At 39.3% G+C, this 26,100-nt stretch overlaps 1 protein-coding gene and 1 pseudogene across 2 annotated transcripts; one reads left to right on the top strand and one right to left on the bottom strand.

Annotated features, from left to right (window-relative positions):
* Nucleotides 1-8,469: 8,469 nt before the first annotated feature.
* On the bottom strand, nt 8,470-9,642 carry LOC149819787 (uncharacterized). The gene has a single exon (XM_089983487.1). It carries the CDS (start codon nt 9,640-9,642, stop codon nt 8,470-8,472), a length of 1,173 nt encoding a protein of 390 aa, XP_089839613.1.
* Nucleotides 9,643-14,036: 4,394 nt separating this feature from the next.
* On the top strand, nt 14,037-26,100 carry LOC149819786 (protein HIGH CHLOROPHYLL FLUORESCENCE PHENOTYPE 173, chloroplastic-like; annotated as a pseudogene). Its single transcript, XR_016426565.1, has 15 exons — nt 14,037-14,453; nt 14,551-14,712; nt 14,815-14,865; nt 15,994-16,128; nt 16,359-16,382; nt 16,528-16,639; nt 17,076-17,201; nt 17,343-17,392; nt 18,247-18,405; nt 18,488-18,583; nt 18,664-18,779; nt 18,884-19,007; nt 19,422-19,535; nt 20,849-20,929; nt 25,727-26,100. The product of XR_016426565.1 is annotated as a protein HIGH CHLOROPHYLL FLUORESCENCE PHENOTYPE 173, chloroplastic-like (transcript).

Here is a 26,100-nt window from a genome sequence, read left to right as displayed (position 1 = left end):
CTTAAATTTCATCGTACGATCTAGATGCTTGGTTTTATAGAAACAGAGTCTTGGATTATCCAATTATGATGCATATGAAGGATCTTTTAAGGTTTGAAAATCAACGGCTCAAAATTTTTGCAACTATTCAAGCATCAAAATTTTACATATTTTCATCGAAAATACATGATCTAACAGTTTATTTCTAGCAAATGGATCACGCTGAATGCATTTGTTGGGTTGGATTTGCAAAAAAGAGCGTAAGAAATACCTAGTTCACACTTTTTGGTTCACATATTTCTAGTTAACATATTTTATTGACCCTATTATATATATATACAATTGGTACCTTAAGCATATACCTAAGAGAGAGAAAGGGGCATCTATTGGTATACGGAACAGTTACAGTGCCCAAATAACTAGCATGTAAAGGGATTGTTGGATTCAGTTTCAAAGCAGAAACAATTTAATTATCTCTCTGGTCTTTAATGGAAATGCATATGAGTCTTCAACGGTTTCAAGTTTGGATTTTTTTTTTAACAAAAAGGAAGGTAAAGCTGTTATCTAAAAGGAAGACCAAAATTTTGGGGTTTATATGCAGCATTTGCCTCTAAAAGTTGTAATCCTCTTAGCGTCATCAATTGCCTTTTGCCTTTGCTTTTGAGAAATCATGTACCCATTCAACTAAGACGATTCATTATTGGACCCGTACTTTTCTTGCACAACTTTACACCCTAAAAAGGGCGGGTGTGAGACCCAACACATCTTCAAGTGGTTAATTGGAAAAACCAATTGCATAAGATATTAGCTAATTGCACAAAACCACATTTACCTTTTCATTGCGCTTGTTTAGTATAATGATGCTTAGTTATGGGCGTTTGCTGGTTGTCTCCCCACTTCATGAGACGAGTTTCATTTCATTGTTGATCTCAAAAGCAGAAAACCAATCAATTTTTAAAAATCACACTTCAGAAAAACTTTCCTTACAGAAATTTCTCTCTTTTGGAATGGTCAGAAAAGTAGTCATTTTTCTTTCCTACTTGCATTGTTTCCTACCATTTTATCACTTCTAAACATGCCCAGAGTGCGTTTGGGTACAACAGATGAGGAAACACTTCGTGAATTGGTAGACATGGCTGAATTGCATGTAAAAGCATCCAAACATAGCCTAAACAGAGAAAAAGTGGTGGAATTGCAACAATGTTTCTGTCCATGAGATTTGTATGCTGTAAGCCACATTTTCCAGTAATTAATTTAGCTTTTGGCAGAGTCCATCTCCACATTGTGTGTTCTCAGACTCATTTTCTGCAATTTAGTTTCTGCCACAGCCCATCTCACCCCCTCAACTTGAGTCATACTTTTACATGTAGCAAGAAAGCGTGGCAGCTCCGTGGGGGCAAGGTGTAAGCCCACGGACTGTTACGCTGCCAAGACAGCGACAGTGAGTACGGAAAGCAGAGCCAGCGCGGCTAGGTTTATGATCCTGAGGGTGGTTTCTGCCTGTAAATATCAAAAAAAGTAAACCAGGCCTTTTTGTCCACAATCCTGCAAATTACACACCACACTTGGATTGAACAGAAAATTTTAATAAATAAATAAATTGTTCGGTGGTAATGAATTTGGTTTAAATTAAGGTATTTACTCTGCACAAACTACTATTTACCATATGCAAACGTACATTTGGTTGGTTATCAGACCCAATAAAACCTAGTTATTTTCTCTTCTAATGACTCCAGATGCTGGGATATTGAAAGGGAGGAGGAAATGTAGCATGAAGACTATCAACACCATCGACTAGATTTGAGCATGTTTTAACCTTTTAGGGAATCTACAGTCCTGAGCAACTTCAATTCTTCATGATAACTTGACTGAGTTGATCCTTGCTGAGGGAAAGTTCTTGAAAAATGCTGGATCGAAACCCCTCAAAAGGGCCACACATCCACACTACATACCCCTGCAATACTAATAGCAACTCTGCACGCCTCGACCCTATCAAAATTCTCACAGATTCTGTGAATCGCCACCCCCCCACGTTGGCAATTCGACTGCTGATCTCTTTGAAACGCTATTCAGAACAGATTCAAGTAGCTTCAGATCAACAAACTTCTTCAAGTTCACACCAAGAGGAGCAAACCCCTTGAACAGCATCTCGTCCAGAACAAAAGCAATATCCTTAAGCTCCCCTGCACCGCACAAGCCATCGAAAACCATCCTGTACGTAACGACGTCGGGCGAGCATCCCTACTTGGCCATATCCTCAAACACGTCCATGGCGTCCCTCACCTTCCCCGCATAGCAGAGGCTCCCGATCAACGTATTGAACGTGAACACATCCGGCTCGAGCTTCTTCCCCACCATCTCGTCGAACGCGGAGAAAGACGAATCGAATTCCCCCTTCTTGCAGAACCCATTCATCATAGAATTGTAGAAAACCGTATCGCCTTCGCATTCCTTCGCCTTCATCTCCTTCAGGACCTCATCTACGTCTTGCTGAAGCCCAGACTTGAAAATTCCGCTCACCAACGTCGCGTAAACCACCGAATCCGATCGAATTCCCCTCGCCGCCATCTCCTCCTTGAGCCCGAACGCCGCTTTCAGATCGTTCGTCGCGCAGAGACCCTTGATCAACGACGTGTAGACGGCGAGAGTCGGCTCCAAACAATGAATTGCCATCATTTCGTCCTTCAACCTGAAAGCTTAGTCCAGATCCAATCGCCTACAGAGGTGAGCGATCAGGGTCCCGAACGTGACGCCGTCCGGCCGGATCCCTCTCTCGCGCATCTCAGCGAACAAAGCCCTCGCTTCGCCGATCGAATCGTCGAAGCAGAGGGCTTTCAATCAGGATGTTGAAGGTGCAAGCGTCGGGGACGCAGAGGGAGTCGAGATCGGCGTGGAGATCGCGGATCTTCGCGAATTCCCTGCAATTGAAGAGGCTGTTGAGAAGGGAGTTCACGGATCAGACCGTCTGGCGGCAGCCGAAGGAAGGGATGGAGTCGAACGTAAGGATCGCCAGCGCCGAGCGGCGGGATCGGCCGTAGGAGCGGATGACGTTGCAGAAGAGGGGCTCTCTGGGGACGAAGCGGGGCCGCTCGGAGCGCATCATGGCGAGGACGCACTCCATCTCCGAGAACATACCGGCTCGGCCGAGCCGCTCGATTAAGAGGTCGTAGGAGAGGTAGCTCCTCCGGAAGGGCTTCTTGAGGTTAGGGTTGGGGTTTTCGAAGAGTTGCAAGCCGGCGCGGTGATCTTTCTTCCGGCGGATGAGGACAGCAAGGGTGTACTGGTTTTGGGGCGGCTCCGGCCGCCGCCGGAGAGGGTTGGGTTTAGGGTTTCCATCCGTATGAGGGAGGAAGACGACGGACGGCGCCATTCTTCTGGTTGCGTCGCCACCAGGGGGTCGATTCGGGTCGGATTTTGTTAGACCCGTTTTAGATGGGATATAGTATTAGACCCGGACTGGACTCAATTGGATTCGGATTCAATTCTAGGTCTGGATATAGTTGAAACGAACTCATACGGGTTGATGAGTTCATCCATAAACAGGTCGAGCCCAAAGGGGTTTGGCGCAGTGGCCAGTAGACTAGGCGGGGTTGTAAGTACGGTAGACTTAGCCGTCGGGGCAACGACTGTACATACAGCAGGCTTAGCCAATGCGACGACGCCTCTGATTCCGAGGCTGGTTTTCCCATTCTTCATGGAAAAAAAAGTATAAACAGGTGGGTTTTAAATAGATTTATTTTTTAATCGGGTCTAAAAATTGGAATCAAATGCAACCCAATTTGATTACATGATATTATCGTTTAATAAAAATATATATAGGAAATCATGCTATAAATATGACTTCACAGTTCACATTTTATGCATCATAACTGCATGGTGGGCATTTCTTGTGATTGAAATGCTGGGACTAGGCTTGTTTGGTAGGAGTTGTTAGCGCACTAAGTTCAAAACCCAATGGTACCCCAGCTTGCCTATCAAAGAAAAAAAAATGTTGAGATGAATGGTCAGCAGCTAGAGAAGCTGCATAAAAAATTACCTTTATAAATATTGTATATTGAAAAGTTTATAAAAATCGCTATTATAGACAATACCAAAATTTGGAGATGAGAACAAATGTTACTTAAATCGGTTTGAATCAGTATGCGTGATGGGTGGTGTGTTCAAGTTCGGGTCGGGTATGTGATTGATTTGGGTGCAGAATCCATAAACAAATAATATAAAACCTTTTGGGCTGGGTATAAAAACAAGCACAAAAACAAACATGTCTGTAAGAGGGTTTAGATTTTAGACTCGACCCGAACGACTCTGAATCACACACATTATTTTATGATATAGATATTAAAATATGTGGAATCTGTACCATGATCTTGTATGGTGGTACATTTTTTTTTTTAAAGGCAAGCTTAGGTTAGGCAGACCCCACCAGTTATTATTCAATGTACCACTAGGGTTTGAACCTGCGCTCCACGACAGGGCGACCTGCACTGACAGCGCCTACCAACCACGCGGCGGAGCCCCCGTCGGTATATATGGTGGTACACCTGTTTGTATGGATGTAGCGACGAAATGCTGGATTCAAGGGCACAAATGTGTTTAGCATGGTTTATTTTTTGTGTCACAAGGTTTTATCATGTTTAGTATACCACAAGATTCCACTTTTAAGATAGAAAAAATCATTGGTTTGCAAATTCAATAACATAAGAGCGGTTGAGAAATGGTATAAAACATTATATTTGAGTCAACTTTCACACATAAAAAATAGTAAATAGGATATGTTAAACATTATCCAAAGGTTAGATTTTGCTTTTAGAGCTTAAAAATCTAATGTAAATCAAATGTATAGAAGCACCCTGGTTTGAAGGTAAAATCCTTGAGGTCTCCTTGCCACCAGGGAGTACACCCATTTTCAACCTTTCGGCAAGGGATGCCATTAGTGAGTTTTGAACTTATGACATCTGGTCAACTTGGTGACATTCACAAGTCGCCCCTAGCAGATGAGTAGAGCCTTAGTGGGCTATGTATGTTTTTTTTTTTCATAAACAGGGCTGGGGAATTAAGGCCCCTTCTTATTACAAGAAACTCGTTTCATGGGTTAGGCAGACCCCAACCAGTAAAACAACACATCATTGGGTTTTGAACTTGCAACCTCCCAACATATGGTGACGTGCACTAATAGCTCCTACCAAACAAGCGGCGCCCCCGTTAGCGCATTTAATTGTCAAAATGTTGCCAATGGTCATAAAAGGATCAAAAATTTGGTCCAGGTCATGACCAAACTCGAGTCTGAATCCCAGATTGCAAATGGATCGAATTCGGGTCCAAAAAGAAAGAATCTTTTCAAAATTTAGATACAAAAAGTTGGCTCCAAATTTGAAGTTAACATTGATACATTTTTTAAGCGATCTGATCAGCAATTGTCCTAATTGGATCTAATTTTACATCTAATAAGAGTTTAATATAGCATATACTTTTGGGTTGAGATTCAAAACCGAGTCTTACCTCATTAACGAATGAAACCCAATTCTCTTTACTGCATCCAACTAAATGGATCCGGTTTGGTTGGATATGAGATCCATCAATCATACTGTTTACATTTAGGGGAGGGTGCAGGCAGGTCAGATCCAGTCTGGGTCTGATCTGGATTTGATCCATATTGTCAGATATGGATAGTTGATAACCAAATCAAAGATAGATCCGGAACATATCTGTCCTGATCTTGTCATGAGATCCAGATTCAAAAAAACAAAATCGTGATACCATCAATAGCTTTTCCCAACTAATGTGGATCTGGTGTTGCCTGTTGCTGAGTTAAGATCAGACACGGACTTAGTATCAGTACCTCAAAGTCGGACCCATTCCCATCCAACCGGGTCCAGCCTAAGTTTGACACTAAAGCTCTTTAACAGGAACTCCTCACCCACTACTACGCTATCCCAACCACTTGGTATGGATGATGATGAAAAAGTTGTGGAACAGGTCCGATTCAAACCTCGCCCAATTGGATTATGGATCTAGTCCACCGGGTTTTGGCATGCACGGTAACCGGGTCTTTGACTGGGCCGCGTAATAATATCTCGTGCAAGAAATCCAACGTCCCTTGATCGTGTGGCCTACGTTTGTTCAAAAGATTTCCTCTCCCTCTCTCTCTCTCTCTCACTCTCTCTGTCTCTCTCGTGAATAAACGCCACCCTCTTCTTAAATCGTCTCTCTCATCTCTTCTACTCGATCTCCACTCACCATGGATTCTTGCGTTCTTAATTTACAGGTAATTTTTTTCATATTGTTATTGAAAGATCAAGATCATACCACAATAAGAGGATTCACCATTCATTCATCTTGGCCTCTGAAGTCATTCACTCCTTACATCTTAGTGGTCAACCCTATTTTTCTCTTAAATTAGATTTTTATAAAGCCTTTGATTCTGTGCATTGGTCCTTCTTATTTCAAATGTTATCCAATTTTGGCATTGGTCGTCGTTTTTCTGGGTGGGTGAGGGAATTGGTCTCTAATGCTCATGTCATGATTAAGATTAACAACACTAGAGATTGCCGGATCAAGTTGGGGCGTGGATTAAGGCAAGGTTGCTCTCTCTCGCCTTTGTTGTTCAATGTCATTGTTAAGGGTCTCGTGGTGTTGCTCAAGCGTGCTGCGGAGAAGCGCCTGATAGATCCTCTAGATGTTCCAGATTTTTCGGATCATATTCTTATTTATGATGATGATATGATTATTTTTGGGTGAGCAAACGTGCAACAGATGCTTAGATTCAAGTTTATTCTCCAGTTCTTTCTTTCTCTTTCTGGGCTTTCCCTAAATAATAGCAAATGCTCTTTTACTATGTTCAATGTTCAGTCTCCTATGCTTGCAGTGGGTCAACAGATTCTTAATTGTGCAATCTCTGAGTTGCGGATGACGTATTTGGGTCTGCCGTTACAAGTGAAGCTCCTCTCTTCCGTTGCTTGGGCTCCAACTATTCAAAAAGTGAAAAGCAAGCTTTTTTCATGGCATGCGTCTTATCTCTCTATTGCTGGTTGTCTGCTCTCTTTTCTTTGTGTGAACCCTCATCAAATTCAAAACTTGTTGCTTATTATATAAAAAATTCACAATCTGCCTTTCATTGTTCATAGTAGGTAATACATGTTCCAAACAATTGATAACTTCAAGCATTAAATCAATGCAATGAGCAACATATGCTGTAGTAAAAATATTTTGATAGCGCTCTTCAAGAATAATTTTTTCTCTTCTATAATTGCTTCCATTGTCAGTTACAATTTGAACAATATTTTTAGGTTCAGTCTCCTTTAATGCAGAGGAAAGAAACCCAACTACAAAGATGCATACGGGTATGTTCAACATTTTTTGCTTTCCAAAATATAGTGACCTTTGGGGATTAATCAGACATGTTCTTTCTTCTATCCCTGAATTCTTCATGCCAATGTTCGTGATGCCTGTGGGCGTGGAGAAGCAAATTTGTCGTTTAATGACGGATTTTCTTTGGTCTAAGTGTCAACTTAAGAGTAAGTGCCATTTGGTTGGTTGGCGAACGGTGGTGTTACTTAGACGTATGACTGACTTAGGTGTTTTTGCTCCAAGACAGAGGAGTATTGCTCTTGTGGCCAAACAATGTTGGATGACCCATCAACCAGGCTCTCTATGTGCTCGCTTGCTTCATGCTAAATATGGTGCTCCTGATTTATCTCATTTTCGCCATGGAACCCGGGGGTTGGCGATCTCACACCTGCGAAGCATGTGGCTTGTGCATTAACGGGGTAAAGGGTGCTCACCCTTTACCCCGTTAATGGACACCATGGCTTGTGCATTGGTAATAAGCTCTGACACCCATCTGGAAAAACGGCTACCGAATCCCATGTGATTCACCACTTGCGACAGAAAAGGCCAGTACACAGAATCATATGCTTTATTAAAATCAAGCTTCAACACGAAGTAAGGAGTCTGACTCGCGTGCATGGAGTGAATGACCTCTGAAGCCGAAATATATGCTTGTTGAACTCTTCTATTAGGAATAAAAGCAAACTGAAAAGTAGAAAAAAGATTAGACGCCACCAATTTTAGTCTTGAGGCTAATACCTTTGCGACTATACGATACAAGGCTCCCATTATGGAAATGGGACGGAAGCGCATAATATCTGTGGCAGTGCTTTCTTTTGGAATAAGAGAGATTAATCCGACATGACACTGCCTAGGCAGTCTAGAGTTACGATGAAACTCATCCAGCACTGTACACAAATCACTCTTCACTACTCTCCAAAATACTTTGAAAAAATCTACAGGGAAACCATCTACTCCTGGTGCCTTCCAACCCGACAAATCCTTAATTGCGTTCATGATTTCTGCTTCTGAAAACCTACGTTGCAAGGTTAAGACCTGATCCGGTTGAAGAGAAAGAAATAACTCATGCCCAATATTACCCCCTGTATTTGGCGGAATAGAATAAAGCTTCTCGAAATAGTCGGAGACCGCTGGCACAAGATTCTAGCCTTCCCACAACACCCCGTCAATTGTGATCGATTGAAGGATACTTCGTCTAAACCGATCAGAAGCAAAAGAATGGAAAAAACGAGTATTTTCATCCCCTGCTGCCAACCATTTCACGCGAGCACGCTGCTTCCACTTCAACTCCTCTTTTAGCCTCCAACGTTTCAATAACATTGTCCGGTCAGCAAGTCTGCTTTGCAACCCCTGCAGTTGCGCGTCTGACAACCCTTCGGTGAAAGATAATAGGTTGAATAGTGATGAGATCTCTGCCTCCCATTCAGCCATCTCGTGAAACTTACTCACCGACCGCCTTTGCAACCAAAGTTTAATATCCTTCGCTAGGCGCGAAAGCTTCTTTTGATATCGGATAGCAGCCTTGTCTTCATGAACCCTCAAACCCCACGAGCCCTCAACCACTAAATGAAACTCTTGTTCAGTTAACCACCACTGCTCAAAAGAAAAGCGACGAACTGATCTAAAGCCTCCTCCCCATTGCACGATCACCTGACCATGGTCGGACACGGTTGGGGCACGAATCCACCCCTTTATATCTGGGATGATCTCAAGGAGTCCGGGTGAAATTAAGACTCTATCTAGCACCCTACAACATGGTTGTGCCCGTTGGTTAGACCAAGTAAACCTTTCTCCAGATAATGGCATTGGGTATAATTGATTGGCGGCAACGAAATCTTGGAATCCTCTGATCGACGGATTGGGCATCACTAAATTATTTGAATCTTGAATAGACAATAAACAGTTAAAATCTCCCAATATAATGTGGCAATCACCAGCCAGAGAGAGCACTCGATTAAGATCCTCCCATAACAATAATCTTCTAGAAGAGCAATTTGGGCCGTACACAGCAGCAAGCACGACCACACGGTTTAGAGCTTGTACAGAGAAAGCGATGGAAATCGAAAACTGACCTAGGTCCACCTCAGCCGCCCCCAATGAAGACTTCCACAAAATTAAAATACCCCTAGCATGGTTAACAACCGCTTTAAAACAGAAACTCGCGCCCCTCCATAGCTCTGAAACCGAAGCAATAGAAACCTCTTTCATCTTTGTTTCACAAATAGCAATCACATCCAAATTTTCCTGTCTGATCCAATTAGACAAGAATAAGCGTTTAGTCGGGCTGTTTAGGCCCCGAATATTCCAGCAAGCCATCTTCATTGGACACAATCTGGAATAATCCGAGGTCTGCGTGTCCGGGGTGAACGACGCGATGAAACAACATCTCTCCTTTGAACTCGAGGTATATTCGTGTTGGTAGCCCTTCTCTTTCGCGTAGATCCCAAACTAGAGGACGTTGGATACCCATCATACAGAGAAGGCTGACTAACTAATGAATCCACAGCTGTAGCACGTACCGTAAGATCCTTTGAGATTTCCTGGAGTTGTGATTTCGATAAATCGATACCCAGTAGTTGTGCTGCCTCCGTGACATCAAATCCCATTACTTGAGAAAGCACTCGGTCATCATCCCCCTTTTCCCGTAAGGATTCCCCTTCATTGATTTCGTGCACAATGTCTGTTTGCACCGCTTGAGGAGCCTTGGAAACGTTGTGTTCCCGACCCACCCCCTGCCACAAACTAAGGCGGGAGCCGTATCCGGTCGATAATGAAAAACTTTTATGCCAAAACAAGAAGAGAGATAGGATATGAATGTCAAAGGAGTTTCCACAATTATCCGAAAGGGTCCAATGATGATATCTATAATGTTGCCAACTGTCGGGACAATGACATGGCATAAAAATGAGATATTTGTGCGCTGGCCAAGAACGACACGTCCTTTCGGGGCTGCTTTCTCGCAGGTTTTCAAAACAGGGCAAGCAGAATACGAAGCGTCATTGATCACAACATCTGAGTAGCCATAAACTTGATCCTCTAGCACAGAGCGGGTACTGATGTTAACATCTTCACGAGGAGATTCTTTCTCCAAGTATCGATAAGGGGCCTCCTGTATTTTGGGGAGCTGTGACAATCGCTCCATCATGAGTTCACAATGATTGTCCACTAGAGAGGCAGGTTCCGACGACAATGGAGACGTTCCAGTGGAACTCTGGTTTGTCCGACGAATGGAAACCAAGATGGATCCCACTCGAAATGCTTGGCACGGGGGCTCTAGAGATTCAAACACACATAGCTCCTGCAGATTGCTGAAGGTAACCTTCTTTCGTGATTTACCGTGGCGATTAACCGAATCCGAAGGCAAGTGAGCAGAACGACGAAAGCTTCGCCGGGCGTAGCAAACCGGGTGTCTGCGTCCTTGACGCCCGCACCCACAATGGAAGCAATCGGTACGACTGCGAAAATTCAATGATAAGCATTCCGAGCACCACCAATCGGCCTTTCGAGCTCGAGAGATTTGTGCACTGCTAATGACAGAACTAAATGAGTGTTGCCACGCCGATGGAACAAGCTGCCATCCGTCGAGCAGTTCCTCCGCAGACAGCCTGAAAAAGAAAGGCGGATGAAGGATGGAACCTACTGAGCAAGCCCCTGCCGCCTCCTTCCGCACTACTCGCAGGAATTTCCTAATGTCAGAGAGCATTAACGATCTGGTTTTTAGGCATGCTGCGAAAACCTCTCTGAGTTGATGAAAAAAGGATGCTGTTACGCGGAACGGCAGGTTAACAGAAGCACCATACTGTCGCAGACAATAGGCAGCCCCCCAATCGTTAAGGGCCTTCTCCAAAACAAGCAGAGCATCACGGTTGATGCGACGAGGCTGCCTAGAGCTGAGTCCCCAAAATGCTCCAGAATTCAGCCGGTGATGACGATTATGTGCCATAGTATAAACTCCTCACAGAGAGAGGGCGATGAAGAGCGAGAAGGAGTCTTGTGATGGGGTGGAAGGGCATCGAAACAGGGCCGTAACGTGGTCGATGGCCCCAGCAAGCGGGCAGGGTGGTCTTGGAGAGAAAGAGAGAACGAATGAGAGAGAGAGAGGAACGACTCACCGATGGATTGGCAGTGGTGGTCAGAATCCTTCATGCCTGCCGTAGAAACTCCGAAATCTTTGAGGCCTGTGGCCGAAACCCCTTTCACAATGCATAACCCCTTTTGCAGGCTGAGCAACGAAACCCCTTGATGCCGGTGGCCGTCCACGGTCGTAACCCCCACCAGTGGAAGAAACAACGATAAGGCTCTCAGCCTGAGCAATTTTCTTTGCGGCGGGGCTTACGGCAGGGATGTCCGCTATCTTCGCTTTTGTTTAATACAGTGGCAGGACTTGCAGTGATTCTTAGACGCGCACAGACAAGGGGCTTCTTACAGTCATTGGATATCCAAGGCTTTTCTGGTCATATTATACAATATGCAGACGATATGCTAGTTTTTGGAAGGGCTTCAATACAGCAGATGCTTCGCGTCAGGCTTATTCTCATGTTTTTTGCAGCGTTGTCTGGGCTGAAGCTAAATGAAAATAAGTGTTCGATCACGCTTCTGAATGGCGATCCGACCAGTCAAAATACGGTGGAAAAAAATTTCAACTGCGCAATAGGGCCGTTGCCGATCAAGTACTTGGGCCTCCCCCTACAAGTCAAGTCAACCTCTAAAACATCATGGGCACCCGTTGTTGACAAGGTGTGTCTTAAGCTCCAGTCTTGGCGTGCAAGATATTTGTCTCTTGCGGGCAGAATTACTTTGATCAAGCATGTTTTGTCAGCAATTCCAGAATTTTTCATGTCGGTCTGTGTCATGCCTGTCAATGTTGAGCACCAACTGAAGCGCGTCTTGTCAAGGTTTTTGTGGCGTGGTGTAAATGGACCTTATAAGAGGCACTTGGTGGGATGGGACTCCATCGTTATGCCAAAGACTATGGCTGGCTTAAGAATTTTTGCTTTGCGTAAAAGAAGTGTGGCATTGGCTGTGAAGCAGTGCTGGTTGGCTCATACGTCACAGGATGCATGCGCAAACTTCCTACGGCTAAAATATGGTCTAATCGATTCGCTTGTTGTTCGCCGGGGGCTCGTGGACCATACACATCGCATTTGAGGAAAATGTGGTTTAGGGCATTGCGTTTGTTTCTTGACAGGGATTTGGACGTAGGGGTAGACGGATCTTGGCTTCAATGGGCAGTCTCGAATGCGGGAGTTTTCCAAGTCCACAAGGTCTACCGTTCTCTTCTGCCTCCAGGTCAGGGCTGGATCTTCAACAATGCTCTATGGGCGAAGGGACCATCTCCGAGGACCAAGGTATTGGCTTGGTTGATTCTTCATGACCAGATACAGACCCATAACAATATCAAGAGGATGGGTTTTCAGTTTCCCAGTTGGTGTGTGCTTTGTCGACAGGCTGAAAAAACTACACAACACCTTTTCTGGTCGTGTGAAGTGTTTCAAGAATTGTTTTCTAAAACTTGGAGGGCTCCATCAATTGTTGTGCGGGAGGGTTGCTTTGCGTTAGATCTTATCCTCGGCCCTGCTATAAGTAGACGCAAAAAGAAGTGGAGGACTATTTGGAGAGTTTGGTTGTTTACAGTGTGGTGGTTCATATGAATGGCCAGAAATGATGCTACTTTTCGGGATGTCCTGTTCAACCTTAACCGTTTGACCTATAGGGTCTTGGCTGATGTGTATGCTATCTTACGCATATATCTCAAAGACCTGCCTCTGCCACAAACCGATAGATGTTTGTGGTCCTCTATGAGTGTTCTGTTTTGTGTTATTGGTGTTCTCATGCTATGCTGTTGTGTTTGTGCTTGTGGGTCTCAACGCTTTGTTGAGTTTCACTTTTAAGTAACGTTGATCGCTTTTCAGCTCTCTCTCTCTCTCTCTCTCTCTCTTCCTGAGAATAGTCACTATGGGGATGTGAAGTTGGAGAGAAGTTTGTAGATGGTCTGGGAAACCATCGATTACCATGTTTTTAATTTCTTCACTGAAAATTGTATTTATACTTTTTCATAGACAGTTATTTTTCTTGGGCAGTTCCGTTTAGTCAGAAGATTTTACACCCCGTCTTTGTTCGGTTTCATGGTGATGAGAATTGCCACTGCTCTTTGTACGTAACATTTGACATTTATATGCTGATCCATCTAATCAAAACTAAGTTTGTGAGAAGAATTCAGTGCATTGTGCCTCTTAACTGTTAATCTGGTGAGTCATCAAGTGTCAGTAGATGGAATAGAATTGGGGCCAACTTTTGAGAAGTGAAAAAGGTGAAAAGAATGGTCAATGGAGGTTTTTGGAATATGGGAAAGAATCCATTTCCATGTATCATTCTTGTAGAAAATTGAGGTTTAAAAGTAGCATGGTGGTGAAACTTCAGAAATAGTATGGTTGAGGTGGGGAGCATCTCAATGGCAAGTCTTGCTTATGTTGGATTTAACAGTGTTTAGACAGTCCTTGACTTAGCTAATTTGTTGGTTTTGTAGATTGAATATGCTGCATATTCTGAAATGACCAAAAAAATAAATTTTACAGCATATTTTTTCTTATGAAGCATATGATTCATGCTAAGCATTGCATACTTGCCCAGGTTGAAATTGCGATGTGTTCATTTCCATGTTTCGGAAATCATTAGCTAAAATCTAGTTTTGGAAGGAAATTTGGAAACTGTCCTTGATATGCTTGGGGATTGCTCTCAGTGGATTTGCAACCTAGACCAATCGGTTAAGATAGTGTGACTACTGATCCAGCTATTACATTACATACTGCAAAACTCTATTTACCATTTAATTTTGCAGATTCCATATCGCATGCTGCAGAATGTTGCATTTAATGTTCTCGTGGCGACTGCAGGGTTCTTTATATTCTGTTGGTAGGAAGCATAATGAGAAGAGGTTGCTGGTCTCCCATTTTAAACAGTCCATTCATCTGAATGACAGACTGCATCCATCTTATCCATGGTTGTTGCCACTCACATCAAAACGTTCTTGTAGTACTGTTTTTGCTCAAGCTGACAGACAGGATTGGGATTTTGGTAGATTTTTGAAGACTCTGTACTTCTTCAACGGGCCTCCATCTCCTTTTAAGGTAAGGTAACTTGACTATGGTATTCCTGTTATTCACATTTTTAAACACTATTAGATTATCTTGGTGAGTCCTTTGCATTACTTGTGTGCATACATAGTTCTTTGAGTTTCTTCTGGAGAAACTTTCAAGCTCAACATCAAGTGAACCAGTCAAGAAAATGGACAAGCATGGCATTATCCTTGTATCAGGAGCCACTGGTGGTGTTGGAAGAAGAGTAGTTGACATTTTAAGCAGGCGAGGTCTACCAGTCCGCATCCTGGTAATTTTTTCTTCTGTTCTAAAATGTGCTTTTTATTGTGTAAAAATCATCTTTTCATGGCTACAGGTTCTTATTTCCTTTGTCTGTTCTCATGCTGGCCAGGCCAGAAATCCAGATAAAGCACGGGCTATGTTTGGACCAGATGTTGACATGGTAAGTGTTTGCATAATAATCATACTGATAAAATCATGGAGTTGGTGCATGACAAAATGCATTTCCCAAAAAAAATCCATTAGAAAATTTATACAGGAAGTGTTTTTTCTTCTGAAACTGTAACATTGACGCAAGCATCAAGCAACTTGTGTTTGTGGTATACTGTTCATGAATAGTCAGTGATCATAAAAAACTTGCTAAAGGCCCTGCAATATATCTTTGTCTAGCAGTTGTACACCATATATGCTTACTCAGAATCTGATATTTGGAGGTAGTTAACAAAATCTGCAAACATGTGCTTTGTCTTTATGCAGTGTTGTCTGTATGCTGTCTTTATATTGTCCTTGTAATATGATGTCTTTTTTTTTTCCTTATTGCAAACATTTTCTTTGTTTTTATACTGTTTTTATATTTCCCCTATAATATGATATCTTGATTTCCATGCTTATCGCATCATAATTATTGTAGATAGCTAGGTTTAACTTGACCAGAGTATGGTCCTGGTGTTGGAGTGTGGAGCCTGATATAAATCCCTAATTTCCGCGGATCCAATTTCGCGCTAAGTTAGGGGGGGTTTGGGGTTCAGGGGCGTTAGTCCCCGAGGCCAAAATTTTGAAGGGTAGTTATATAATTTTACCCTAAAGATTATCCTAGAGATTTAATCTAAATAGGTCTCTCTAGATTCCTATTTAAAGGAGGCAATCTGCCTTTTGCAACATATGGTTTTTCTCAATCTGAATAAAGAATCTCAGTACTGCCATGGACGTAGGCAACTCTTGCCGAACCACGTAAACTCCTTGTTCAATCTATCGATAGTGTGTTGTATCTTTCCCCAACACCTGGGATATGGACATGGAAGCACTTCCGGCTGCCTGTATGGAAGAAAAAAATATAATCTCCGTGTACCATGGGCTGGCTTTCCATCTTTGTGTGTGTGTGTGTTCACTTGTGTGTTTGACTATGAACTCTAAAGATTGGGTGAGATGTATGGACGACTCTCTGCTTGAATAAAGGTTGTGTATCATATCAATGGTTGGTTTTGCATGAAGGGAATGACATGGGATGATAGAATATGCATGTGTTTTCATTTTTTCTTTTGCAACACATGTTATTCAATTTTGTTTTTAGGTTGTTGGAGATGTTACAAAGGCAGAGACACTTTCTCCAGAATATTTCAAAGGTGTGAAGAAAATCATAAGTGCAGTCTCTGTCATTGTTGGTCCAAAGGAAGGGGATACTCCTGACAGGGAAAAATACAGTCAAGTACGTTATTAGCTCACGTTCTGTACAACTAGCCTTTCACAGACTAGAAGAAGAAAAAACTAATTGTGTTTCATCCTTTTCCTCTGTATTAACATATCTTCTGAATACAATAAGCTCTATTAGAAATGTTATATTGTACCTATAAGTCTGTAACTCCTATCTGCATGATCTTTTCCTAAAGGGATTCCCCATCTTTTGCCTGATAATTTTACATTGCATTTTATTGGCAGGGGATCAAGTTCTTTGAGCCAGAGGTGATGAAGCATTGCCTATAAAATGTGTTAAGAATCATGTTCAATATTTAGCTTTCTTTTTGTCTCTTGGCTCATCATAATTTTATTTATATACTTTTTTCCATCTGCTGCCTTATTGACATGTTTATTTCTACTATAAAATTAGATCAAAGGTGCCGCCCCTGAAATGGTAGAGTACATTGGCATGAGAAATTTGATCAATGTGGTGAAGGATAGTATTGGAATTCGGAATGGAAAATTTATATTTGGATTTGAAGGTAACAGCTATAACTACATTAAATGTATATGTATATAGAGCAATGAAGGCATGAATAAGATTGTAAAAGAGCATTTTGAATTCCCTGTCTATTATTTTAACAAGGATTCTTGGCAAGCCTAATTCATTGGTTGATCATGGATATGACTGGGCTAACATGCATAATGTCCAGATTAGTGAAAGAAAGATTTTGCAGTCCAAGGGTTGAATATTCCTTGATGTTTCAACAAATCCATAGACTGTCGCATCACAAGTTGTGAGAAAAAAGGGTTAATATCTGATGACCATTTCATGAATTAGCAATGTCTTATACTGACTAAAATTGGACCTTGTCCCATCTCAACCTGTCCTGCTTCTGCATAGCATAGCTAGGCCCCTATGCGCTCTGGAGTGGATCATCTTATTTTGGTTTATTGATCTTTGATTTCTATGTTCAGATGGCATTTCTGAAGGGCTTGCATGGGGTGCTCTAGATGATGTTGTCATGGGAGGTATAAGTGAAAGTACATTTCAGGTAGATCTACATGGTGGTGAATTTGGTGGAGCAACTGGGATTTTTATAGGTCTGTAAGCTTATTCTTTTTATTGTTAAGAACTCCAATACAACTCTGTACTGAACCCTGAGCAGTTGTTCCGAGTTCCTATCTATTGCTAGTAGTCTTATATTCTTTTGTCCATGACATGCTTCTGTTTCTGTCCATCAGGACGTGTTTTCACTGCTAACAATGGTGGTTTTACTAGTATCAGAACAAAGGTAAATCTTCATATTTCCCTTCTATTTCATCAGAAAAGGTCCTCTATTTTATACAACAAGCAGTCTCATTTTATTTGAATCTTACATGTTGCCTTTTTTGTTTCTCATCAATCCTTTTGTTGACTCATGCTGTTACCTGTCCAATTTGGTCTCCATGAAGTGTAGATGTAGGATTCTGGGAAGCAAATTTAATGGACTGTTTTTCTGACTGTCATTTTGTCTTTCATGAAAGTCATCAAGATATGCTTAGTTGTTCTGCATCCAATATTTCTATCTTGAAATTCAGAAAATTTTGCACTCGCTTTGCCATGAAAAGAAAATGAATTAAAGAAGTCATACACCACTTTTTTTCTGCTTCTACATGCTGCATTTCAAGGTAAAGTGAGAAGTATACCTCATGGAACTTTATGATTGCATTGTTTTATATGCTTATGCTGGACTCATACAGGTAAAGAGGGAAGTATATCTCATGGCACTTCTTCGCATATTCTGTTGAACAAAAAATTTAAATTGCTTCCAAATATTGGAGACAGAATTCCAGAGCTTCCATAAGCACTGGCTATTTGTAGTTTATGTTGGAGTATGCTTTCAGAGTTCAGACTGAAATAAGCTTGTGGTTCAACTGATTGACATAACTAAAACACTCACAAAAGCTGTCACTTTGAAATTTTACACTTACTTTTGAGGATAAAAAAAGAAATGTACCTTTTCAAATTAAAATTACAAAAGGGCCCTTTCTTACTTTTTGAACATTGTGTTTGATACATTTACGCGTGTGAGAATTACTTTCACTTGTTCATGATATATTCCTATCCATATAATCATAGACGAGGTATTGTATGTGCTCTTTTCAGAACTTCTCTGTGCCTGTTGATCTTTCTCCCTATGATGGCGTGGAACTCTGAATTAAAGGTGATAGTCGTCGTTATAAACTTATTCTGTGAACTAGTCCTGACTGGGATACAGTGGGATATACTGCAAGTTTTGACACTGTAAAAGGACAATGGGAGAGTGTAAGTACAGCAACAAGGTTGTCTTTTATCACTTCACTGTTGTCCTCTAATTTTCTATTCATTCAAAAGTCAAATAATTCAGGTCCAAGTCCAGTTTTCTTCTTTAAGACCTATATTTCGTGCACGGACTGTAAAAGATGCTCCACCATTTGATCCAAGTAAAGTTGTATCTCTGCAGGTAGTTATATTCCATACTGCATTATTTTCCCTTCTGAAGTTCCATTTGCTCATGTGAAATCTGTTTGAAGTTTTCTGCAGCTTATGTTCAGCAAGTTTGAATATGATGGAATACTAAACCCAACATTTGAGGAAGGCAAATTCCAGCTCCCAATTTCAAGTGTGCGAGCATATATTCAGGATCCTATCATGCCAAGGTATTGTTGTCACTGTGCTCAATCATACATACCTTTCAAGTTCCAATATAAGAATATATCAAGGTGATTCTATGTTCAATTTTTTTTCTCTAATTTTTTTGTAGGTTTATTCATGTGAGTTCTGCTGGAGTTACTCGGCCTGACAGGCCTGGACTTGATTTAAGCAAACAGCCTCCTGCTGTGCGCTTGAATAAGGAGCTGGGTTATATTCTCACATTTAAGTTGAAGGTATATTCCGCTGCATGACTCAGTTTGATATACACATTAATGAAGGAAAAGCAATATGTATGACATTGTAATTAGAGAGAACACTAGATTCAAAAGAGTACGTGCATGATTTGTATCTGTGTTTATGGTAGTTGGTTGGTTTCAACATTAATATAAAGTTAAATTTTCTGTGCATTGCATTATTGAGTAGGAAGTTTTCTTTTAAAAGTCTTGAGCTCATTGATTGTGATGCTTCATTTTAAGAACATATGACTTTGTACTTCTGTTTTTTTTTTTAAATTGCAGCAGTTAATATTGGATTGTATGCCGATGAAGCAATACACTGTCTAGTTTTGCAACTAGGATATGTGAAGTAACCTTTCCAAATGGCGTAGATGATTGAAGCCTTTGATGTGTTGTTTTATTTCAAATTAGGGGGAGGATTTGATACGAGAGAGTGGTATTCCATACACAATTATAAGGCCTTGTGCGCTAACTGAAGAGCCTTCTGGTGCTGATCTTATTTTTGACCAGGGTGACAACATAACGGTACCTCAGTTACTTTTCTCTGTTTACGAATATGTGACAATTCTTTAGTTCTTTGTTCTATGTATGAAATTGGCTTCGACAGAGGTCTTGGCCTTTTTGAATGATCACAATTGCATGTAGAAAAATATGTTGAAGGAGTTGTAAAATTTAATCATCTCATTGTTAAGATATACATAGCATTTTCCTATGTTGTTGTATTTGTCTTGTATATACCAAAGTATACCTAAGTGTATTTTAGGTATTTTCTTTCTTTCTTTATTTTGATGTGTATTCTTGTACTTTTAATTTGAGTTGTATTCAAGGTATACTTTAGGTATATCTTGTTAAAATATACACTGCGTATGGATCTGGATCCAGATCCATACGCATGACATGTTAAATGAAACACATGTCAAATTAGCTTCATTAATGGCATCCTTGTAATATCTCTGATATTACAAGGATCATTGTAAACCTGTATAGTTTATATATCCTAGGGTTTGGAGGTCGAGCCCCAGTTGGTATGCCGCCCCAGCCGATTGTGCATCTCTCTCTCTCTCTCTCTCTCTCTCTCTCTCTCTCTCTCTCTCTCTCTCTCTCTCTCTCTCTCTCTCTACTTTCCTGTGCATAAGCTGAACCATTCGTACGAAATCTGATATATCTTTTATGTTTTTTAGGATAGGCATACTCTATGTATACCTATTAGATTAGTAAGTATACTTATGGTATACTTTAGGTTAGATTATGTCTTTTTGTCATTATTAAATTGACTAAATATTTTATTTTTTGTTTTTGTTTTGTTTTTGTCATTTTTTGAATGACCAACTAGCTGTTGGGGCTTGTAACGGCTAGTTTGAGTAGTCAAACTAGCTGTTAGGATTTGCTTTAATGGCTAGTTTGAATAGTCAAACTAGTTGTTGGGATTTGCTCTAACAGCAAGTCTGACTAGTCAAACTAATTGTTAGGACTAGCTCTAACGGCTAGTTAATCAAACGAGTCATTGCGTCTTCCTCTATATATTACCCATCCTTTTGTTGTATAGCTGAGAGAGGATAGTTGTACATATGGTGTGTGCTCGAGTGTTTTGTAATGATGTTTATTTGTAATTTTTGTTTTTTTTGTTATTAATAAAAATTATTTATTTTATTTCTTGGTGTTCTAGTGAATCTATAAATATGTTATTTCCTTTTTTGGTTAAATAAATTGTGTTTATGTTTTAGTACCTTTTTTGTTTGTCTTTCGGTTGTGTCTCGGGTTTCATGACACTCACCTCGTTGTAAAACATCTGAAGCAATCATTGGGGTTTCTGACAAGAAAGTTTGTGAAAAATGCAGGGAAAGATATCAAGAGAAGAGATTGCTCTTATGTGTGTTGCTGCTCTGGAAAGCCCAAATGCGCTTGACAAGACGTTTGAGGTTTTAGTTTATCTTGTCTATTTAGGCATGCAAAAATATTCCCTGTTTTTTCCCTTTCTTTTTCTCAATAAATTGTATCAATTATCATGCCTTTTAGATGCTTAACTAATTTTAGTCAAATAGCTATACAATCTTAAGTACAAACCCGATAGTGGATCATTTGGACTTTACAAAGAAGTACCATTTATAGTCTTTTGTTAAAAATGTTGAATTGCTATCAAGTTGAAGTAATGAAGAGGATACAAAAAAGTTAGTGCTTAAATTGCTTGCAATAAGTTGGGACTGTATCATTTTTGGGACTGTATCATTTTGAATAGAAGCATTTTGAATAGAAGCCAATACTGTAATGAAATCAAGCAGAAAGCAAAATCATAATGTGCATAAGCACAAGAATAATACAAAAACAAGAACAATAAGTCTTACAAAGGACAATACAAATGCCAAAGGCAATACAAAAGCACCTAAGTACATACAATGGCTACAAAGAGCCTAAATGTGCACAAGCACAAGTCCACAAAGGAACAATAAACAAGTCAATCAATGGAAAATACATGAGATCATAAGGCACCAAAGCGCATACACAAAATAACACAAAAAACATAAAAAATAGTAACCTTTACTGAGATATAATGCTTAGGAAAGCATTAGTAACAAATGGGTTTTTTTTACCCCTTTATATAGGCTACATGAGTCACCATATAGCCGTTGGGATGATCCCAACGGCTATGAATATAGTTGTTGGGGAGATCCCAATGACTATATGGTCAATGACCAAAAAGTCCTTGTGGCAATGCTCGAATAAAACATCTAAGTGCCAAAAACACATGATCAAGAATACTACTAAATAAAGAGAGTTTAAAAACCTAAGATTCAAACTATATCTCATAAAAGCATACACATGTATAAATATCATTTTACAAAATCAAATAAATATTATAAACTTTATCAAACATTTAATAAGGTTTTTAAAAAAATAAATCCAACAATAAATTTGAAAAGCATTTAAATGTTTAGATTTAAAAAAATAACAAATAATTTTTCAAATATAAGAAAAATGAGTATTTTCTCATGTGTAATGCATGAGATAGACAACTCAAGTAAAAACAATCATATATATAAAGATTTAAGATACATACCGGGTCAAGTTCTCCCTTGAATCCAAGTCATACATCGATCACGATTCCTTCATGAAATACGAACTCGAACCAAAGAGTCTCAAGACCCAAAGAGGCAAAATACCAAGAAATTTTTTTTGACTCTGATACCATGTAATGAAATCAAGTGGAAAGCGAAATCATAATGTGCATAAGCACAAGGACAAGTCCTACAAGGGACAATACAAATGCCAAAGGCAATACAAAAGTATCTAAGTGCATACAATGGCTACAAAGAGTCTAAATGTGCACAAGCACAAGTCCACAAAGGAACAATACACAAGTCAATCAATGTCAAATAGATGAGATCATAAGAGGCACCAAAGAACATGCACAAAAGAACACAAAAAACATAAAAATTAATAATCTTTATTGAGATAGAATGCTTAGAAAAACATTAGTAACAAATGAGGGTTTTTAACCCTTTATATAGGGTACATGAGTCACCATATAGTTGTTGGGATCATCCCAGCCAAGTTTGTAAGTATTGTATCGTTACCCATATCGGTCGGGATCAAAATAAGATACGTTTTGTATCGTACCATAAAAAATTATAATTTTTTAATAACAAATTTCTAAAATTTTCAAAAAATCATGAAAAATTAGAAAAAAATTGTAAAAAAATCATAACACGTGAAACAATGATGAATTTTACAAAATAGAACCATAAAATCACATATGAAGCATTTATGTCTCTATGAGTTGCATAAGACATCATCAAACATCCACTATCCCTTAATACAAAAGAATAATACAACACAATAATACATAAGTGACATAAATACCCCAAGTATTAGAAACTAATGACTTCTCTAATAGAGTTGACTCTAGTCTTTCACCAATGTTGTTCAGGTCATATGGTTTGTTAATGGAAACCCCCTTTTTCTGTGTGATATGTCTGGACCTTGGCATACACTGCTTGAAAATGGATGTTTTGAACTTTGGATTGGAACCTTTCATTAACTTGAATATTTATTTCATATGAATTCAAACTTGAAGTGTTCAATTGGCACTAGGGTACGTGGATACCCCTTAAAGAAGGTGTATCGTAATAGAGATTTTTTACCTTAACTCACTTGAGTGGAAAAATGGTAGAAATGCACTCTTAAGGAAATTGCAAAAGCCCTCTCCCTTGAGCACGGATCGGCCCCAAATCGCTCTCACGACTCCTAAGGTGCGTGAATGCCCCTCTAATGGCCTCTACTCAAATGAGGAAGTCGACCCTCAAGAGGTCTTTAAAACCCAAAAAAATAAAAAACAAGTTTCAGTCATTTTTAAAGTGTGTTGAAGGCAGTGTGACGAATATTGCGAGATTTATGAAAATCTCGCGATAATATCGCGAGAAATTGCCTGAAAGTTTAAAATGGCAATTTCTCGCAAGATTTTCAAAATATCGCGAGATTTATGAAAAAAACTTAAATACCGCAATTTAAACGCGATATTTACGATTTAAATGGCTATTTATCACAAAAAATCCTATATTTTTATTTTTAAATAATTTTTATTGATATTTTCTTATAAATTTATTTTTTTTATATTTTTTAATTCATTTTTTATTGCCGAGATTTTGCCGAAAAAATGTGAGATTTATGGAATTTTTTCAATTTCTCGCGAGTTTTTGAAAAACGAGAATTTGTCGATAAAAACTTGTCACTATGGTTGAAGGTATATCGTACGATACACCCTATATCGTACGATACAACACGATACAGGGTTGTATTATACGATACATATGATACGGATACAATACACACTTGTAATGTGATACAAGTGTGTATTGTATCGCTTTTTCCCATAGTAATGATATGTATCGTACGATACTTACAATATTGATCACAACGGTTATAAATATAGCCCTTGGGGAGATCCTAATTACCAAAAAGTCCTTACAACAAATAACAAGAACACAAAAAATGAAAAAATAAATAAAGACAGGTCTGCCCCTAATGGGCAGTACTTATTACATGTGTAAAATAACCAAAAAGCCCCTACATGGGCAAAACCTATTATAATAATAAAACAGCTACAAAAATATATAATATATACATATACACTCATATATGAATCAATACGTTTTAACAAATACTTGTTGGACGTTTTCATTTATCATTAACTGATGTGGAAAATGAAGCTTTTGAAAGAATATGTTGAGAAGGAATTATAAACAAAAAGTGAATATGTTAAAATTTTCAATAGGCAGTCTGTATCTTAAACTGTTTCTTCTTGTCAAAATTGAGCTATATAGGACTTCATTTCTTTCCAAAAAGTGTATATCTTAGTTGACTGATATGAAAAATGGAGTTTTTATAGAACATGCAACATTATGCTACATAAGAAACCTATCAGAGAAATTTTCTAATTTCATTCTATAAAAATCAATACAATGGTAGTAAGTATTTCTACAAGTGTTCCTTTCTGATATAACAGAGAGCAGTGGATTAGGTTGAATTCCAGAAAATTTACTCTGATTTTATTGAATGTAATGGACATTTATCTCTCTCTCTCTCTCTCTCTCTCTCTCTCTCTCTCTCTCTCTCTCTCTCTCTCTCTCTCTCTCTCTCTCAATGCTGCCATTACATAATCACCATTATGCACCATTATGACAAAATGATTGACATGATCCTCTTCATGTGCCACTTCAACAGCATAACTATCATTATCAACAAAAAGATCATCATAATATGGGGCACCACAACCTAAAAAGTAGCTTAGATTTTGTTCACATTCTTGGAGATTTTGTTACATTCCGGATTTTCAATTGTTTGACTGGAACTTCAGAAGATTTAAACTTTAAACTAATTATAATTTTTCAGAGAAATGTTTGTATTTTTTCATCAAATCCTCTAACCTTTTCTAAGCTTTTTTTTCTTCTATATTGGATGTTATTTCTGTTGAAGGTATAGGACATTATTATTCATAGAAGATGCTCTTTTCAATGAATTTAGAGAGCAGATTTTGTTTTTCTGTTCAGATAGTTGCAAATTGGTTTGAGCCGTACTATGCAAATGTGATGTTATTATCTGGTTCCAGTAAAGCTATTCTCATGTTAGATCAAGTTGCTTAGGTTATTTAGAAAAACATTTGGATACCTTGAATTGGTCAAGTTTGTTCTTTTTAATAGAGTGAAACAGCATGTCTGTGGTGTCACTGCATGCTATTGTGATCCTTATGGGCAAATTCTCATTTTCTAGGAAATTGTTTGCTTGGCCAATTATAACATGCGTTGTTTCTTAATTATTGTCTTTATTGGGAAAACAAGTTTATATTTTTACACTTTTTAACTTCAGCAATACATAAGCATCTATAGCTAATGTCTTCCCTATGAAGCCTTTTAAGTGGCTATTTCATGCATTTATATTTGAGTGGGGTACATGGCAAAGTTTTGCCTTTTATATTTCTGCTGTTGAACTATTGCATATGTTGATGCAATTCAAGTTTTTTTATCGAAGTACCACACTTGTTTATGGGGACTACCTTTTTTTTTTGTTATTATCACATGACACATATGAACTCACTTCTGTTTTTCCTGCTCCTTTAGAACCATTTACTATGATATTTGACATGACTGCACCCAATGTCAGTTTAAAATTAGAGCAAAATTCCCCTATCAAGGGCTAATTATTTGCTTCCTTTCATGCTGTAGGTCAAAAGTGTTGTTCCATTCAGTGAACCATTCACTGTGAACCCAAACAACCCTCCTCCTGAGAAGGATTATGATGTATTCTTCAAGAATTTGAAGGAAAGTATTACAGGGAAAGAACAATTAGAGACCCCCGTGCCAGCATAAATTGCATGTAACTCAATTATGGTGAGATTGAGAGTATATTTTCTTGATCAGGTTTTGCTTGTATTAAGTGGTTCATGTTATCAGTTGATGTAATGATAATGTATGTATGCATGTATATACTTAATTCCACAGGACCAGTTTGTGTATATGATGTAAAGGTACTGAGATGTTCACATGCTTATTGGCATGACTCGGTGATTGAATTTCTTGCTCTCCACCCTCACAAAAAT

The sequence above is a fragment of the Nuphar pumila genome, chromosome 12, assembly GCF_984573655.1.
Source record: "Nuphar pumila chromosome 12, dmNupPumi1.hap1.1, whole genome shotgun sequence".
NCBI classification, from domain to species: Eukaryota; Viridiplantae; Streptophyta; class Magnoliopsida; order Nymphaeales; family Nymphaeaceae; genus Nuphar; species Nuphar pumila.
This window is presented reverse-complemented; position numbering and strand designations above follow the sequence as displayed.

What these genes read in the sequence shown, in the direction of transcription:
- LOC149819787 (XM_089983487.1), bottom strand. Translation starts at nt 9,642, where the DNA reads ATGGCTTGCTGGAATATTCGGGGCCTAAACAGCCCGACTAAACGCTTA.